Source organism: Leptonychotes weddellii, chromosome 1 (genome assembly GCF_054177405.1).
Source record: "Leptonychotes weddellii isolate Sample4059 chromosome 1, ASM5417740v2, whole genome shotgun sequence".
Lineage (NCBI taxonomy): Eukaryota > Metazoa > Chordata > Mammalia > Carnivora > Phocidae > Leptonychotes > Leptonychotes weddellii.
In genome coordinates, this window is record NC_138369.1 from 143,186,287 (window position 1) to 143,204,894 (window position 18,608).

The window sequence follows — 18,608 nt, forward strand, 5'->3', positions numbered from 1 at the left end:
CCTGACTTGTTAATTTTAGCCATTCTGACTGGTGTGAGGTGATATCTCATTGTGGTTTTGATTTGGATTTCCCTGATGCTGAGCGATGTTGAGCACTTTTTCATGGGTCTGTTGGCCCTTTAGATGTCTTCTTCGGAAAAATGTCTGTTCCTGTCTTCTGCCCATTTCTTGATTGGATTAGTTGTTCTTTGGGTGTTGAGTTTGATGAGTTCTTTATAGATTTTGGATACTAGCCCTTTATCTGATATGTCATTTGCAAATATCTTCTCCCATTCTGTCGGTCGTCTTTTGGTTTTGTTGACCCAATTTATTCTTACACCAAGTGCCCTTTTGTCTGGTTCCAAATCTACACTTGTTATTAACAATATTTTCTTTTTTTCATTTTTACCACTCTAAGGAGCAAAACATTTATATTGTCTTAGTTTTCATTTCTCTCAATATTTTCATTGACCTTTTGTTTTTTCAACTCCTTCAGAAGAAAGTCTTCAATAAATTGTTTTATGTAGAAAGTGAACATCATATATTTGAATGCAACTTCATTGATGGAAAAAAACAGGGAGGTAGAAGGTGAAATGGGTGAGGGAGAGTGAAGGCCTAAAATGTGGCAGAACACGGTGGTTTAGAGAGAAGGCAGAAATAGTATGGGGGGTGAAGGCTGCAGCTGAGCATCGGGGGCAGAAGTGTCGAGTAAAGGTGAAGTTTGGGAGATGGGTTTGGAAAGAGTTCTAATCCCTGAGGAACTGGAGGCCCAGAGGCCCTTCCCCTGCCCTCAGCAGCAAGGAAGGAGGAATAGACAGCTGGATAGATTCTCTCCCTCATCCCCCAGGGCATGCATTGCTCTGGCTTTTAAAGGCATTTTTATTTTAAAGGCAAGAGTCCACCAGTAGGAAAAATTAGAAGTGTCCAGCTGAGGTAGACTCCTGATTATGGATGCGGATTGACCAAAAATTCTTCCTTTATGAGGATGGGCAGATTCATTACACTGAATTTCCACAAGTACATATATTTCTTTGTTAACTTTTTAGAATTGTTATGAACAATTGTAAAGTTTAAATTGTGAAAGTATACAGATCATCTGAGATGTTCTGGATTATCTGGGACCAGTTTGCCTCAGTGATGCAGACTACGAAGGAAGCACATGTTGTGCTGGTGTTTGCTGTTTAAAATTAAGCACTAATGCGTAGTTGGCACCTTCTGTGACACTTTTACTTTCTAGGGCTATAAACACAGAGTCTATAAAATGCTTGAATAGTTTATAGCATTTTTAAAGGATCACTTCATTGTTCAAAGTTTCTCCTTAATTTCACTTTATTTAAAAAATTATTTAAAATGAGTGATTCATACCAGATTAATTATGTGATTAATAAGTGATTTAAAAAAAATGGTAATTCCAGTAATTAGAGACCAATAAATTTTTACTTCCAAACCTAGGTTTTGCTGTTTTCTAAGTGTAATAGAGACTGATTTGGAATATACCTTGGTTATGACTTAAATGAATAATGTTCATTTTAAAAGAAAATTAAGGGAAAAAACTGAGAATTACTTTACCTTAGATTTTGTGGGTGTTCCTTTCTTGTGGTTAACCATAATTTCATCGGAAAATGAACATTAAAATTAGTCATAAAGAGACTAGTTATTATAACTTGAGCTGTTCATTAAACCATCGAAGTAGATGAATATAGGATGACATTTATTTTTTAACATTTAAGCCTTTTCCTGTAGGTAACTGGACAAACTTCTACAAATCCTTCAGAGCCTTAAGAAAAAGAATTTATCTTGCTACTTATTTCTTTTTCTTTTTTCTTTCTTTTTTTTTTTTTTTAAGATTTTATTTGAGAGAGAAAGAGAGCACGTGCAAGAGCAGGGGGAGGGGCAAAGGGAGACGGAGAAGCAGGCTTCCCACTGAGCAGTGAGCCTGATGCAGGGCTTGATCCCAAGACCCTGAGATCAAGACCTGAGCCCAGATCAAGAGTCAGATGCTTAACCAACTGAACCACCCAGGTGCCCCAGGGGCATATAGATTTAGACTCTCCCTCTGCCTGAGCAAATGCCTCTTTTTAGATGTCTGAAGACATTTTGGCTTCCAGGGATGACCTGCAGGTCTCTCTCCATCTCTGGCTGAACCTTTCTAAACATGGAAGGTATCAGAGAATGGTGAGCTCCAGGGTCTATAGGGGTAAAAGGCAAAAGTTACAGAATGAGGTATACAGATAAGGTATACATATAATTGTTTTTAATGTATTTATTTGTTTATTCCTTTTCCTTGATTGTTCTAGAGTACCATTGCTCTCACTAAAGTAACAGGCTTTGAAAACAAGCTTCTTGGGCAATAAAATAGAAAGTGTGTTTTGGTAGTTTAAAATGATAATGTGTGTTTCTGAACATTTTAGTTAAAGATAGCTGTTTGGGACTGGGAGAACTGGTTTATCCAGTGTCTGTGACCTGAGTAAGAGGGTTATATATATTAACTAGAAGCTCTGATAATGGATCTGTTACGTAGAAATTTTTCTTTTTAAGAAAATTATCCTATTTTATATGTATAAATGAACATTTGTATGGGCAGAAATTTTGTTATCTCGCTCCTGAAGTTCCTTTACTAAAGCAAAATTGCCAAGTATTAAAAGGCAAGGAATTTCTTCCTAGGTATAAAATTTGCTGGTTTATCAGTTGGATGCAACTTATTCTATGAATCTTTCTTAATAATTATATATATCTGAGTATATATTCTTCCTGAAGAATATTCTCTAAGTATTATGTACTTAAAAATGATAATCTGACTTGATTATGTTCTTTCTTTTTTCTTTTCAGAAAGTATCTATATGTCACATCTTCTTTTAAAGGAGCATTTAAAAATGAAGTTAAGAAGGCAGAAGAAGCAGTCAAGATTGGTATGTGCACTTATTCTGAGATATGTACTGTTCTAGCATTGTAGGAATGACCACAGTTAATCAAATTTCTGCCTCTCAGGAACTTCATAACACATTTTTCTATCTCTAGCTTTGTTTAATTATGGTGTTATTTATTATTATAACATATATTGCTATATCTTATTATTTACTGTCTATTATTCCAAGTACACACTTGGAACGAGATTGATGTATATCGATAGAAGAAATTCTGGTTGGCATGATGCTGAATTAGATCATTTTAGAGACTAGCATTACATGTACTTTAAGAAGGAATGTTCTACACATTCACTACTCCTTCCCCGCCACACACAATGAGGACAAAGCCATGCTTTCCCAGTGGTCCAGGAGCAAGGAATAACTTTAATCTATATTTCATGGATTTTAGAGAGTTTTCAGTCAGCCAAACATTCAGTCGTAACTCTTTAATTTGTATGTATAAAGTTATGCCCTGTCAACTGTAATGTCTAAGAGGAAGCCCAGTGTGGCTGCCTCCACCTGGCAGGTGTGAGAGCTATGGAAGGAATATAGGATTTTCTGAGATTATTGTCTATAAGCCATTCTCACTGGTCACAGCCATAAGGTGTGTGTGTGTGTGTGTGTGTGTGTGTGTGTACATATATATAACACTCATTTAAAATTGCTTGAACGAATTTCCTGGTGTTATAATTATCTTGCTTCTGCTTCCAGCCGAACTCGTGTTGAAAGAGGCACAAGTCACAGTAAACCGGCCTGACAAGACTTCTTTGTCTTCTGCCAAGGTATGACACATAGTCTTCTTAAATGGTAAAGTGTCCTTTGCTTTTTCCTGCGCACAGTTGTCTCTTATCATTTACTTCCTAAGCTTATAAACACAGACAAGCTCAGAAGCTTAAGCTGATTTTCATCCAGGTAAACAGAACAGAGGCGTGCAGAGAAAGGAGAGAAGCGTCAGCAGTGAGAGAAGGCTGAGTCTGAGAGCAAAGATAAGCAACGTGGGGTGAATTTGGAACAGTGGGGACAAGTACCACAGCTCATTTCTTTAAAATGAAAAGTAATAAGAGAAAAGGAGAAAATAATGAAAAACTAACAGAAAAAACTAGCCTATCAAGTTTCCTTGAAAATATCTTTTCAAATTATTGCTCCCTACAGACCTGAATAAATGGGGAAAGCAAGGAGAAGACTAATAAGCCATCCTTTTTTCTGGTGCTAGGAATTATGTGCTATAATTATGAATATTAATAACAGTACTTCCAGCTTACAAAGCTCTTTTCTTATGAGTTGCTCCACACAGTTCATAAACATTTTCTGTAATCCTTGCAGTACGCCCATGAGTAAGATAGGTTATAAAGAACTATTATTATTAATTACAATGTATGGCAACTAAGGAAAAGAATATTGCTGCAGGACATGAATTATAAGTTTGGCAGCTTTTACCAAAAATGTGGTGAATTATGAAGCAACCTTTTATTTGCTTGTATATAAAGGAATACCAAGGTATAGGGAGAAAAAAATGCCTCACTTCACTTTTCCTTCATTCTTTTCTGCAGACTCAGTATATGAATCCTTTCTGTGGTTTGCCCTTGAACTTTCAAGGACAAGGGCTGTGTCTGATACAGAGCTCTCTCATATCTAAAGATCATGAATAGGGAATGAAATCAAAGGGTGGCACCTGGTAATGCCCCAAAGTTACCTATGGCTTTCCCAAAATTCTCTAACTTTTTTTCTTTTCAATTATTATTTTAAGGTAAACATAGACCTATCTTACTGTTACTGATTTTTAGAGAAAGGCTTAAGTTTTTTAAATTTTGTCTCGAAGAAATCAATTTCCTTGGCTTTATGTATTTGAGAGACAAGAGAAACAGACTCTAATGGGTCAGGACCCTGCTTTCTTCTTGCCTTAGCCTTAACTTATCACTGCCTCTTTGCTCTGTGTTCTGAGTGCATTGACAGGAGGGGTGGGGAAGTCTTTGACCACCTTGCTTTGTTGCTCAGCAAAGAGAGCAAAGCAGAATGACCTTGGCTTCCAACCTCTTAAATTCCTCGAGGCAGTTGAGTGGTTGCATGTGAAGTGAAATACCAATCATTTTACCATTTGCTTTTACTTTAAAGTCAGTGAAAATAATGTTCAGTGAGTGGTATACTCACCAAATGAGATGCCCAACTTTCACATCAGGTGGATGGAGCACATTAAAAATCTGTTGTTATTTGTGAAATAATAACAATGCATTATTTCTTTTCTCCTGGTTAGAGAGAGCATACAAGAGATAGGGCAGTGAATGAGCCAGTAGATCAAATTAAAAGACAAGATAAGAAAGAGAGGTGGGCATTGGTATTGAGGTACTCTGAAAGGGAGAAATCCTAGGGTTGGGCTGTCCTATAAAGGGACAGCTTGGGGAGTATTCAGGGTATCTGGAACTTGATATAAAGGAGACATTTTCTTATGGTGACTGACAAAAGTTTTTTTTTTTTTTTTTTAAAGATTTATTTATTTGACACAGAGAGATAGCTAGAGAGGAAACACAAGCAGGGGGAGTAGAAGAGGGAGAAGCAGGCTCCTGGCTGAGCAGGGAGCCCGATGCGGGGCTCGATCCCAGGACCCCGGGATCATGACCTGAGCCGAAGGCAGACACTTAACGACTGAGCCACCCAGGCGCCCCTGACAAAAGTTTTTAATAGCAACTTTGTTTTTCCTGAAGAAGCTTTAGTGATTGATAACATGATTTAGCATTTTTTTGTCGTTGTTCTCACAGACAAAACTCAGGCTTTGCTAAGCTTTTGTGTAATTTGTGTGAAAGCCAGTGTGATCTTATAGGGAGCAATGGCTCTTTTCTAAAAGGCAGAGAGAGAACATTGGAATATGTGCAAAAAGAGAACCGTGGGCTAGGATTTGATGTGTCTCTTAGCTACTGCAGCTGAATCATTTAACAAGTATTTATTGTCTACCATGGCACAATTGCATTAGGCAATGTGACCTATCACTATTACCCTTGTGAAACATTTGGATAATAGGATAATAAATATCAGCTCAGCTTTCATTAATTTAATAGAATTATGTTCTCTCCTAACCAAATGTACTTCTCCAGGACGTATTACAGAAAGCTTTGGAAGATGTAGAAGCAAAGCATAAGATTCTTAAAGAGAAACAGAGGTAAGATGTAAGATTTTCCGTTCACCAGAATCCTCTGCACTTTGATAAAACAAATTCTGATTTCTGAAGAGACAGATTTGGTGGTTAATGTGATAACTTCTCTTTCTCAGCCTATGACATCTTATTATATTAAGCATAATATGGTCAAAATCCCCCAACCACATAATCAATGAGAGTATTTATAAAATATATATTTGCATGCATACATGTGTTTACATAATGTTAAAACTTCTGAATACAGAGTGAAAAATTAGCTCAGTGTCCAGTTGAGGAAGTAACTCTGCCCAGAGGATCAGCTGACTACTTTCTCTGTGTCCTTTGGCAGATACAAGCCTTTGGAGGGTTGGTCCTGATTTCTTTTCACTTTTAGTACTGCTTAAAATTTAAAATTGAAAATGTTTCAAATAAATATATCACTATAGTTAAAATAAAAATAGCAAGCCTAACTTAAAAAACCATTATTTACATTTGTAAAGTTGACTTGGTCTCCAGCTCAGGTGTTAAACAAGTTAAACTGAGAATATTCAGTGTTGTCTAAGTAAGGTCAGACTCTGAAAGCTGGGATAACTTTGAGAAACAGATTTTTAAGGAAGTATTACTAGTTTACAGAATTATCTTTTGTGAACTATGGAGTGCTATATAACCATAACTTTCCTCAAAGCTGAAATTTGAAATGTTAACTATGCATTTATAAAAATAAATACTAAATAAATCTCATAGAAATCTTCATTAAAAAGCAAAGTCCTCTTTATTTTTTAAAAGTTTTTATTTAAATTCCAGTTAGTTAACATACAATGTTATATTAGTTTCAGGTGTGCAATATAGTGATTCAGCACTTCCATACATCACCCTGTGCTCATCACAGCAGGTGCACTCCTTAATCCGCATCACCTATTTCCCGCATTCCCCCACCCCCTCCCCTCTGGTAACCATCAGTTTGTTCTCTATCGTTAAAAGTCTGTTTCTTGGTTTGTCTCTCTCTCTCTTTTTTTTCCCCTTTGCTCATTTGTTTCTTAAATTCCACTTCTGAGTGAAATCATACGGTATTTGTCTTTCTCTGCCTGACTTATGTCACTTAGCATTATACCCTCTAGATCCATCCATGTTGTTGCAAATGGCAAGATTTCATTGTTTTTGTGGCTGAGTAGTATTCCATTGTGTATGTATACATACATACACACACACACACGTGTGTATGTATATATATAAATACACCCCATCTTCTTTATCCATTCATCAATTGATGGATGCTTGGGCTGTTTCCATAGCAAAGGCCTCTTTAAAGATTTCCAGAAAGAAAAATCTGGTTGGTGAATTGTTTGTAGTTACATTGATATGCATGAAAGGTGATTGATCTACATTTTATTAATAACAATGCCAGTTAGTTGGTATGAACTTGTTTTTAGAACAAAATACTTTTTAATTTATGATTGTTTTTTTAAAAGATTTATTGATTTTGAGAGAGAGACATACACACCCACACACACACACACAGAAAGCATGAGGGAGAGAGAAAATCTCAAGCAGACTCCCCACTGAGCACAGAGCCCAACACCAGGCTTGATCTCACGACCATGAGATCATGACCTGAACTGAAACCAAGAGTTGGACGCTTAAACCAACTGTGCCACCCGGGTGCTCCCAAAATGCTTTTTTTTTTTTAAAAATTAAAGACAATCAGTATGCCACTTACTATTGCAGAGTGATTATGTAACACCCTGTTTTGGGGTCCCTTACATAGTCAGTATTCTTTTTTATTGAAGAGTAAGGATTTAATATTTAGTGTACATTTTTGGGAAAAAGTGTGATTTGAATATATTTGACCCAACATGTATGTGCTTAAAAAATATATACTATGTTGGGGCGCCTGGGTGGCTCAGTTGGTTAAGCAACTGCCTTTGGCTCAGGTCATGATCCCGGAGTCCGGGATCGAGTCCCGCATCGGGCTCCCTGCTCAGCGGGGAGTCTGCTTCTCCCTCTGGTCCTCACCCCTCTCATTCTCTCTCTCTCTGTCATTCTCTCTCTCTCAGAAATAAACAAAATTAAAATATATATATATATACTATGTTAATCCAAGTCAATAACTTCCTTTAAAGTCTAATGTACTCTGTATATCTTGTCTACATAGAAGAACAACTAGGACTTTTTCTTTGTCCATTAACGATAGATGTATTTAACCAGTCCAGTAAGCATGTTATGTCAGTCATAATGGCACGTTATCATAAATTTGAAAAGAAAAGGCTGTTTTTGTGGAATGAGGAGAGCTACAAGATGGGTAGAGGGGAAGAATTATATTACCATTCTTGATAGGGAGAGGAAAATAACATTGCTCATGAGGCACCTCCTGTGTTCCAGGTTTATACTTAACATTCTCTCTTTTAGTCCTCATAGCATCCCAAATGGCTATGTATGCGTTATTCCCATTTTTCAGATGAGACAGACAGTTGAAGTGACTCATACATAGTTATTACATGGTTATTGCAGAGATGAGCTTATATTTGAAGCCAGCTCCATCTTTCCGATTTTTTTTTTAAAAGATTTTATTTATTTATTTGAGAGAAAGAGAATGAGAAACAGAGAGCACGAGAGGGAAGAGGGTCAGAGGGAGAAGCAGACCCCCCGCTGAGCAGGGAGCCCGATGTGGGACTCGATCCCGGGACTCCAGGATCATGACCTGAGCCGAAGGCAGTCGCTTAACCAACTGAGCCACCCAGGCGCCCCGTCTTTCCAATTCTTACATCCAGGCACTTTTCATGGCTCCAAGCAGTCTCCTGTTACTACAGTTGTTTCTATCATATTCTTCTGTGTCTCAATTTCTGTTTTTACACTTTTAATAAAGAAGTCACATAAAACATAAGATAACAGGGCAGAGTCCGAAAAACAGGAGCTCATGTCTGTTACCCTTGTAAACTTGCCTTATTAACTCTGATTTACCTTTGATTTTGGAGGAGGAGAGAAAACTACAGAATATCTTTTGGCACATTTTAATCTATATAGGATATCGAGAGGCTTGAGGACATGCTGAAAGTTAGAAATCACATCCAGTGTTAAAAATACCTAAATTTTAAAAGTCAAATCATCATGTTTCAAAAATGCTGCAGTGTACCTACATATTAGACCACGTAACATTTCCCCTGGGTAGTTTATATATAGTAACAAAATACCTGGGTATTTTATATATAGTTTCTTTGATGTTTACCTTCCCATTTTAATTATTGGCAGTTTATTAATTGTATATTCTTATTTAATAAAATTTTTTTTAACTTTTCTAAATATAATGCCAGAGAATTAAAAAAAGCCAGGACACTGTGCTTGATCTTTGGGGTGAACATAGAAAGTCGAAGCCAAGCTGGGATGTTCATTTACAGTAATAACCGCCTGATCAAAATGCATGAGAAAGTGGGCCCACAGTTGAAACTGAAGTCCTTGTAAGTATATTTTTGTTTTCAGAGGCATAGGCAGCATGAGGGAGGCTGCAGTAAGATTCTGTCTGTGGAGTTAAATGAGTGGTTAATCATAATGGGAGCAGGTGTCCTGTCCTCTGGTCACCCTTCCCATCAATATGCAGGCATTAATCTGCCTAATTTATAATATTGGCAGAGATGCATGCCTGTCCTAAGGCAAAAGCATACTTTGGGAAATATTTTCAATACATTTCCTGAGCAACTTGATGTTTTACCGTTTCTAGCACCATCTACTCGGGTTAGGTTCTTAATATTTTACCAATTTAAAAATAATACAAGCATAATAAAGAAATTTTAGGGAAAAAAATCCATAGTCTTATAAAGCAACCCTGTTAACATTTTGTGCAACCCTTAACACGTGTGAGTTCTTGCCAGTTACCTTCATGAACGTGTATTATTAACACTCTCAGCCTAGTTGGCTTCCAGAGTAACACATTCTGGTGCTTTCCTGATGGTCTGAAACTCCACGGGCTGCTTTCATCAATTATGTAGAGAGTCAGACAAGGTAATTGTGACCAGTAAAATGGCTTAGGGGTCAAACACAATAATTGTGACTAGTAGGATGGCTCAAGGGAACATTTTTCATCTTATTTCTCACTGTCGAGGTATTAGAAGTTCATTCATTTGTTCATTCAGCAAGCTCTCGTGTTGCAGTATCAGGTGCCAGGCACTGCACTAGGCTCTGCAGACAAGATGGTGAACACCTGGTACCCTCTGCTAAGAAACATACAGTCCAGTGAAAGGGACAGTATATAAAATACGTATTTTTTTATATTCTGTGGAAACAGCGAGAATGATCTTTAAAAAAAAAAAAAATTACTCTCTTGCTTAAAACCCCACTGCATGTCGAATAGAGCTGGTTACCATGGTCTTCCAGTGATCTGGAAGATCACTCTGCCTGGCCCCGTGACAGCCCCCATCCTACTCACCTTCTCAAACCTTCTCCTTACCCTGGTAGCTTCCTTTTTCTCACATATCCTAAGCTCGCTCCTGCCTTAGTGCCTGGCGCCTGCCCTCCCTCTGCCTTGAACCTTCTGTCCTCAGATCTCTGTACTGCTGGTCCTGGCGTGTTACTTAGGCACCAACTCTAAAGTTCCCTCCATAGGAAGGTCTTCCTGGACTGTCTGATTGAAGTTGGCCCCTACCATCAATCAGCCCCTCCACCTTACCACTCTTCACGTTACAGCACCTGCTTTATTTTCCTCCTACCCCTTATCACCATCTGAAAGGATCTGGTAACCCTTACTGCCTGTTACCCTTCAATATAAGAGACACTTTATAAGCAGGGACCTTCTTGTTCAATACTGCATTCCTAGTTCCTGGAATAGGGCCAGGTGCTATGGATGGATGGATGGATGGATGGATGGATGGTGGGATGAATATATAGGCAAGCATCAGGTGCAGAAAGAGCATTGGGAGGGGTAGTCAGCCAAACTGGGGGAAGTTGAGTCAGGCTTCCTGGAAGAAATGAGGCCCAAACGTAGACTTACAGAATGAATAGTGAAGGGAGGGCAGCTTGGAAGGGGAAAGTAATGGAAAACATCATAGGCAGCAGCTCCACATTGGGAAGGCTTGGTTTGTGTGCCTTGCCAAGGGAAGTTGGGAGAGCTAGATAACTGGATACTCTTTCCCAAAACAGGGAAAATAACCAGAATATTTTGTCACTAAGCAGAAATATCCAAGTTACATACATTGTAAGCTGCTAAAAATCTGAAAAAAAAAATTTATCCATCAGACTCACTGGCAGATACCAGTTACTTTACAGAATAATCCAGCCCTATGTTCCTTTAGTGGAATTCACTAAGCACCCCACAGACCTCTGCAATGATGAGGAAAAATCCAACCTGACAGATGAAATGAGGATGGAGAAAGTGACTCTTTGGCCAGATCATTAAGAGGGTCATGTCAGTTTATTTCAGCAAAACATTGTTAGTGGTTTCTAATGCTAAAAGGCCTCCTCTTCCCACCCACCCTGATTTCCATGTAAGGTTTAGGTTTGGAAAAGGAGTCATATTAATTTAGTACCGGTGTGCATTAAGAGATTTTTTTTTATTATGAGACCAAACATACCTAAAATTACCATAGTTTTATGTAACAAAATACAGTTTTAACTCGTTAAACTTTGATGTGGTCTAGACCAAGTGAATCAGCTTATTTGTTTAAAAAAAAAAACAACAAACAAAGAAAAAAACTGATTTCAAAAGACCAAGGTATATTTGCTTTTTCTTTTTCCTTAGCTGAATTTCGCAGAATTTACTTATGTATTTATGTATTTTCCCAGACTCGGTGCAGGCGTGGTTGGAATTGTTAATATACCCTTGGAGATCATGGAGCCATCCCATAATAAGCAGGAATTTCTCAATGTCCAAGAGTATAATCATCTACTAAGAGTCATGGGGCAGTACCTGGTCCAGTACTGTAAGGACACCGGGATCAGTGAGTATTCAGTGGTCACAGTAAGAGATGCTTAATCGAGAGTCAATTTATGTGATTCCTTTAAGCTGGAATGATTGCACTGATTTAAGCAACTGGTAACCCAAAGCCCTGAAAGAGAGCTCTTTTTATTTATTAAAATAATAATAATAACATGGATGCCTGGGTGGCTCAGTCGGTTAAGCGTCTGCCTTCGGCTCAGGTCATGATCCCAGGGTCCGGGGATCGAGCCCCACGTTGGGCTCTCTGCTCAGTGGGAGTCTGTTTGTCCTTCTCCCTCTACCTGTTTAGCGCTCTCTCTCTCTCTCAAATAAATAAGATCTTTTAAAAATAATAATAAATAAGAGAAATGAGAAAGGAGCCAGTCTCAGAATCTTTCCCAGAATATTATGTGAAAAATGAAGCAGCAGATTAAAAACTGTAAGAGAGGGCAGTCAGTAGAAAGAGAGCTGATCATGGAGGAAGGAAGCAGAAGTTTGCTTGAGGAAGGCCTAGGGGGCCACTCCAAGACTCTACTGTGTGGGAAGGAGCACATAGTTCCATACAGACTTGAGAAGCTCCCCTAGCATTGTTATGTCATGCCATAGCATAATCATTGTTGACCGTGGATAATCGTAGATGTGTGTGAAACCTTGTTTTGTAAGGTTAACAAGTTTAGAATATGTTAATGAAGATTTCGATTAAAAATCACTGAAATAAATATATTCAGAAACTTTTTAAAAAAAATCTTATTTATTTATTTATGAGAGCACGCAAGCATGTGAGCAGGGGGGAGGAGCAAAGGGAGAGGGAGAAACAGGCTTCCAGCTGAGCAGGGAGCCCCACACAGGGTTCGATCCCAGGACCCTGGGGTCGTGACCTGAGCTGAAGGTAGATGCTCAACTGACTGACCCACCTAGGTGCCCCCCCCTTTTAAATTTTATTTATTTATTTATTGATGAGAAAGAGAGAGAGAGAATGCGTGAGCAGTGGGGAGGAGCAGGCTCCCAGGTGAGCAGAGTGCCCATATATTCAGAAACTTAAGGTAAACTTTAGTTATCTGGAAAATTTGGCTTATTCAGATCACTTCATTCTCCAGAGATACCTGAACAATGAGATGGTGTGCTGTGCATTAATGAAATAAACTTCCTTTAAGTTATGCAGACATAAGGCTTCATTTATGGAAAGAAATAGATAGGCTACTGTGTTTGTTCAATGATTTTCATGAAGCATGTATAATTCATGCATATCAAAAATTATGTCTCTACCCTTGAGACAACTTAAAATCTTACTGCTCTACTTGAAGTTGTGATTTTAGAATATTTTCTTTTCTTTTGTACTCAACTTAGCTCAGCGCTGAAATTTTCTTACAGCCGTGAAACAGGAAAGAGTACAGGAACTCAGGGGAGAAAAAAAAGAGTGGGAATGAAGGTGCAGGCACAGATTTCCTGCCAGAGCTGGGTTTTCATGTCATGGTCTAAAATGTACTCAAAGTGAGCAGCATCAGCATCACCTGAGAGCTCGTTAGACATACAGCATCTCAGACCTGCTGGCCTACACTCTGCATGTCAGCAAGATCGCCAGTGATCTATAGGCATGTTTGAGTTTGAGAAGCACTGCTCTGAAGAGTATACCCATGTCATACTTGCTTAGCATAGACATACTTTTTCCACATGTATTTTTTTTCTCATAGACATGTCTGAAGTTATACTGAAAGTAGGAACAAGTACCTTATTAGGCAGGTTATGCTTAAAGCTGTAGAAAACAGAGGGCTAAGCAGAGTGAGATGTAAATCAAGGATCTACTCTCTGGTCTTGAAATGCTAGCATGACATAGTACAAAAGAAAAAACATTAAGCATTTGAAAGTTGTGTCACTTCTCCATTCTCCTCATGTTTTCTCTGTGACCTTCCTTGTCATGCTCATCCTTTCAATAAGGAGTAATCTCAGAAAGAGGCATGAAACTTAAAGGTGATAGGAATAATCTCTGTCCAGCCCACACTTCCTCAGGACAGTCATATTGAGTCCTGTTCTGGGGGGACTCTCTTGAAGCCCTTTTTCCTGGTGTGGGGGTGCCCTCCTAACAACTGTACTCTCCACTCTTGGGTGTCGCTTGCCTGCTTTCCCCCTCTTTGTAACTCCCCATCCCTATCTCAACCTAATTTTTTCAGAAACTTCTCAGTGGATGTACTAAGATTCAAAATAAATTTGGTTTGGCCTTTTGGCCGGAACCGCCATCTTCCGGTAATTCGACAAAATGACCAACACAAAGGGAAAGAGGAGAGGTACCCACTATATGTTCTCTAGGCCTTGTAGAAAACATGGTGTTGTTCCTTTGGCCACATACATGGGGATCTACAAGAAAGGTGATACTGGGGACATCAAGGGAATGGGCACTGTTCAAAAAGGAATGCCCCACAAATGTCACCATGGCAACACTGGAAGAGTCTACAGTGTTACTCAGCATGCTATTGGCATGGTTGTAAACAAACAAGTTAAGGGCAAGAGAATTAATGTACGCATTGAGCATATGAAACACTCAAGGAGCCGAGATAGCTTCCTGAAGCGGGTGAAGGAAACTGATCAGAAAAAGAAGGAAGCCAAAGAGAAAGGTACTTGGGGTCAACGGAAGTGCCAGCCTGCCCCGCCCAGAGAAGCACACTTGGAGAGAACTGATGAAAAGGAACCCAAACTGCTGGAACCCAATCCCTAGGAATTCATGGCATGATAAATGTAAAGAAAATAAAAGACCTCAAGACTGTAAAATTGTTTCTCTGAATTGAGTAGAAGTGTGGTGTCCTTTCCCCCCTAAAGATATTTAAAGCAAAAAAAAAAAAAAGTTAGGTTTGTATTTTAATTATTATTATTAATACCATGTTGTTTTCCTAGTTTCATAATTGCCTATGAATTGATTCCAGGCTGGGGGTACTTTTACAAAAGGTGTTCCTCAAGGAGGAAGTCAGGGGGTGGAGACAGGAGAGCGAGCATGTGTATCTGTTCACATATATGACAGCCTCATCCCAGAACTTCCTTAACGAATGGAATCAAGTAATCAAGGTCAGAATTGGTAGTCTCAGGAACTGTGCTGAGACCTTCAACGACTTTGTGTATTAATTCCCGCAGGAATAACCAAAGTTATCTAATGCTTGCCTAGTACTCTAAAAGCCAGTATTATAGGGCACACAGTTTTAATGAAAAGTATTTGGGTAGTTTATTGCCTTATAAATAAAAGATGCAGTCTTTGTATTTGCTATAAATCTGATCTGTTTCTATGGAAAATTGAGGCCTTGTAAAAATCAAATCCACAGAAAGGCAAATGGAGAGGTAATGACTTTGTGTCATTTATCAAATCTGCATTTATGTTTGGCACAGTTGATGCTAAGAACCTCAGAAGTATTTCTCTCTAGTCTGACCTCACCTCATTGTCTGCTACTATGTTTCCTGAAGCTTTGTGCATTCTTAAAGTGAAATGGAAATATTGATCATCAGCTTTCTGGAGTAGGGAGAGAAGGAGAAGGAAAAGATAGAAAAAAAACATCAAATGAAATTTGGGTTTGAACAGAAGGAATTACATAGAAATTTGTTACTAAACTTTTCTAAAATGGATCAGAATATAGCTGATGTGCTAAATGAAATCTGGGACATAGTAAGCATAACCTCTCCTAGCAGAACTCAAACGATAGGGCTTCAGGGGGGCAAGGAGGCTAAAAATCATATAAGCCAGTCACCCCCCTGACGCTTTAATCCCCCCTACCTTGCCCACTCCTGCCTGAGGCAAGTGGACCACCATTTTAAGCCTGAATGAGGGTTTCCTGTAAAAGAAAAATTGCCACTTCTTGAGTCAGCCTGTGAAGCTCTGCACAGCTGTATTAGAAAAATACATTTTCGTATCAAAGTCGTATCTATTTCTCGCGTGTTGTTTCATTCATTCACCTGTGGTAGGCACAGAGTGTTATAGGACTAACGGATCAGACGTGGTCCACCCTCTCTGGGAGTCTGCAGTCTAGCAAGGCTGACACCATTTGACAATTAGAAATAGCATTGGTGCCCAACAGAGAAGCAGCCAGTGCTCAGGAGCCAGAGAGGCCTCCTGGAGGAAGTGATGTTTCCTGCAGGATGAGGAGTAGTTAGCCAGGTCAACAAAATTTTTCCCCCTTGGGGCCATGAAGGATAGGCCTAAAGCCTTTCCAAATGACAGCCCCCCAGGTATTTGAAGACAGCCTTTCTGTCTCTCTTCATCCTTATTTTATCCTAACATTTCCAAGTTCTGTTGCTATTCTTCATTTGATGGGTGTTAAATATATTCACCATTTTAATGTTATACTTTATAAAGTGTGCCGGTCACGTAGAAATAAAAATTTCAGATGAAACCCAGGCTTGAATAAAATGGAATCATCATCTCTTTCTTCTTAAGTTGTTGTAATTCTACTGATGTAGCCTGCTATATTAACTCTCAGTAAGCACATTATTGACTTTCAGTGTCCTTATTGCCAATTAAAATTCTTAATAAAAATTTTAATGTGTATTCTTGTTAAGCCATACATTTCTTATATTTTTTTCCATTGTTTTTGGACCCTAGACTAGAATCATACATTCAGTCCTATTAAATGCTATCACCTTATTAGGCCCATCCTTTCAGGAATCTCTTGTTGACTTCTAACTAATATGCTGTTTTTTCAGATAAGTTGGACCAGTATTTTCTCTATGATTTCATTTAAATCCTATTGCATAGAATAGAAAAATCAAGCACTTGGCCCTCCACTGACGACCTCCAGTGAGGTTGAAATGGGATACTGGATAAATAAATTAATCAGTTACAAATCTTCCTAGTTAGGCTGTCATCTTGTTCACATCAATTTCTCAGTTTGTGTGTAATTTTGAAAATGAGAGATAATATTTGTTAGATGAATAGTTTTAAAAAAATAGATAATGCTTTACGTCTTAGGTTGGGCTGCGATAACAAAATACTGTAAACTGGTGGCTAATGAACAGCATAAATATCTTTCTCACAGTTCTGGAGGCTGGAAGTCCAAGATCAGAGTCCCAGTATGGTCGGATTCTGGTGAGAGCTGTCTTCTAGTTTGCAGACTAATGACTTCTTATAACCTCACCTGGTAGAACAAGAGTGAGCTAGCTCTCTGGCCTCTTGGAAGGGCACTAATTCCATCACGAGGGCTCCACTCACATGACCTAATTACCTCCTAAGGACCCCACTTCCAAATACCATCACACTGGGGATTAAATTTCAACATATGAATTTAGTGGGGATGCAGACATTCAGTCCATAACACTTTTTTTTTAATATTTTATTTATTTGACAGAGAGATAGAGAGAGAGTACAGGAAGGCAGAGAGGCAGGCAGAGGGAGAGGGAGAAGCAGGCTCTCCGCTGAGCAGGAAGCCGATGTGGGGCTCGATCCCAGGACGCTGGGATCATGACCTGAGCCAAAGGCAGACGCTCAACCGACTGAGCCACCCAGGCACCCCCAGTCCATAACACTTTAATAGCTACAGTGAGCTACTCACGACAAGTGTTGTTTCTCTTATGATGTGCTTCAGTCTATACGATCTCAGAAAGACACTACAAGAAAAATGAAATGCAACATTTTCTGCTGGGGATACATATTGAGTGAGGAGGTCTATATAAATATTAAAAGGTGAGACTATGAGAAGTTTATTTGGAGATGTAGGTCAAGAAATAATTCATATCTCTTTTTTTTTTTTAAAGATTTTTTTTATTTATTTATTTGAGAGAGAGAATGAGAGAGAGAGAGCACATGAGAGGGGGGAGGGTCAGAGGGAGAAGCAGGCTCCCCGCCGAGCAGGGAGCCTGATGCGGGACTCGATCCCGGGACTCCAGGATCATGACCTGAGCCGAAGGCAGTCGCTTAACCAACTGAGCCACCCAGGCGCCCTCATATCTCTTTTTTTATTCAGTCTTTGAAGTTACAGATTTTATGTATTCTATTTCATTTAAAAATATTTTTTCAATATTATATGTTATTTTTTTAAAAGATTTTATTTATATGAGAGAGAGAGAGAAAGCACGAGCAGGGGGAGTGGCAGGCAGAGGGAGAAGCAGGCTCCCCGCTGAGCATGGAGCCGACCCAGGGCTCGGTTCCAGGACCCCGGGATCATGACCTGAGCCGAAGTCAGACACTTAAATGAATGAACCACCCAGGTGCCCCTTGTATGTTATGTTTTATTTTGAAATTTTGGTATTATGGGCAGAATTGTTTTGTCAGAATTCGTATATTTTAGTCTTAACCCCTAGTACCTCAGAATGTGACTGTATTTGGAGACAGGGCCTTTGAAAAGGTGATTAAGTTAAAATGAGGCCGTTAGAGTGAGCCCTAATCTGGTCCGACTGGTGTCCTTACAAGAAGAGGAAATTTGGACAGAGAGAGTCTAGGGATGGGCGTGTGCAGAGAAAAGATGATGTGAGGAAATAAGTTTCCATTGTTTATGCCCCCCAGCCTGGTTTTTGTTGTTGTTATGTCCTCCCTAGCAAACTAATATATATGGGAAATTGTGAAATTAGACAGAATTAAAGAAAATATTAAAATGAAACCCGTAAATCCATCATCCAACCTCAACAGTTCTCAACTCCTGGGAAAACTGGTTTCATCTATATTCCCCCTACTCCTCAACAACTAGATAGATTATGAAGAAAATTCTAGACATTATATAATTGTATC

At 38.9% G+C, this 18,608-nt stretch overlaps 1 protein-coding gene across 2 annotated transcripts in view; it reads left to right on the forward strand.

Annotated features, from left to right (window-relative positions):
* The window catches only part of MORC1 (MORC family CW-type zinc finger 1), a 171,803-nt gene that overhangs the window by 58,425 nt on the left and 94,770 nt on the right, over positions 1 to 18,608 (forward strand). For both annotated transcript variants that reach the window (XM_031024182.2, XM_081797321.1), the window contains 5 exons: positions 2,809 to 2,888; positions 3,597 to 3,667; positions 5,972 to 6,036; positions 9,321 to 9,464; positions 11,782 to 11,936. In XM_031024182.2, coding sequence (XP_030880042.1) covers positions 2,809 to 2,888; positions 3,597 to 3,667; positions 5,972 to 6,036; positions 9,321 to 9,464; positions 11,782 to 11,936 — 515 coding nt within the window. The remainder of the gene's footprint in view (positions 1 to 2,808; positions 2,889 to 3,596; positions 3,668 to 5,971; positions 6,037 to 9,320; positions 9,465 to 11,781; positions 11,937 to 18,608) is intronic.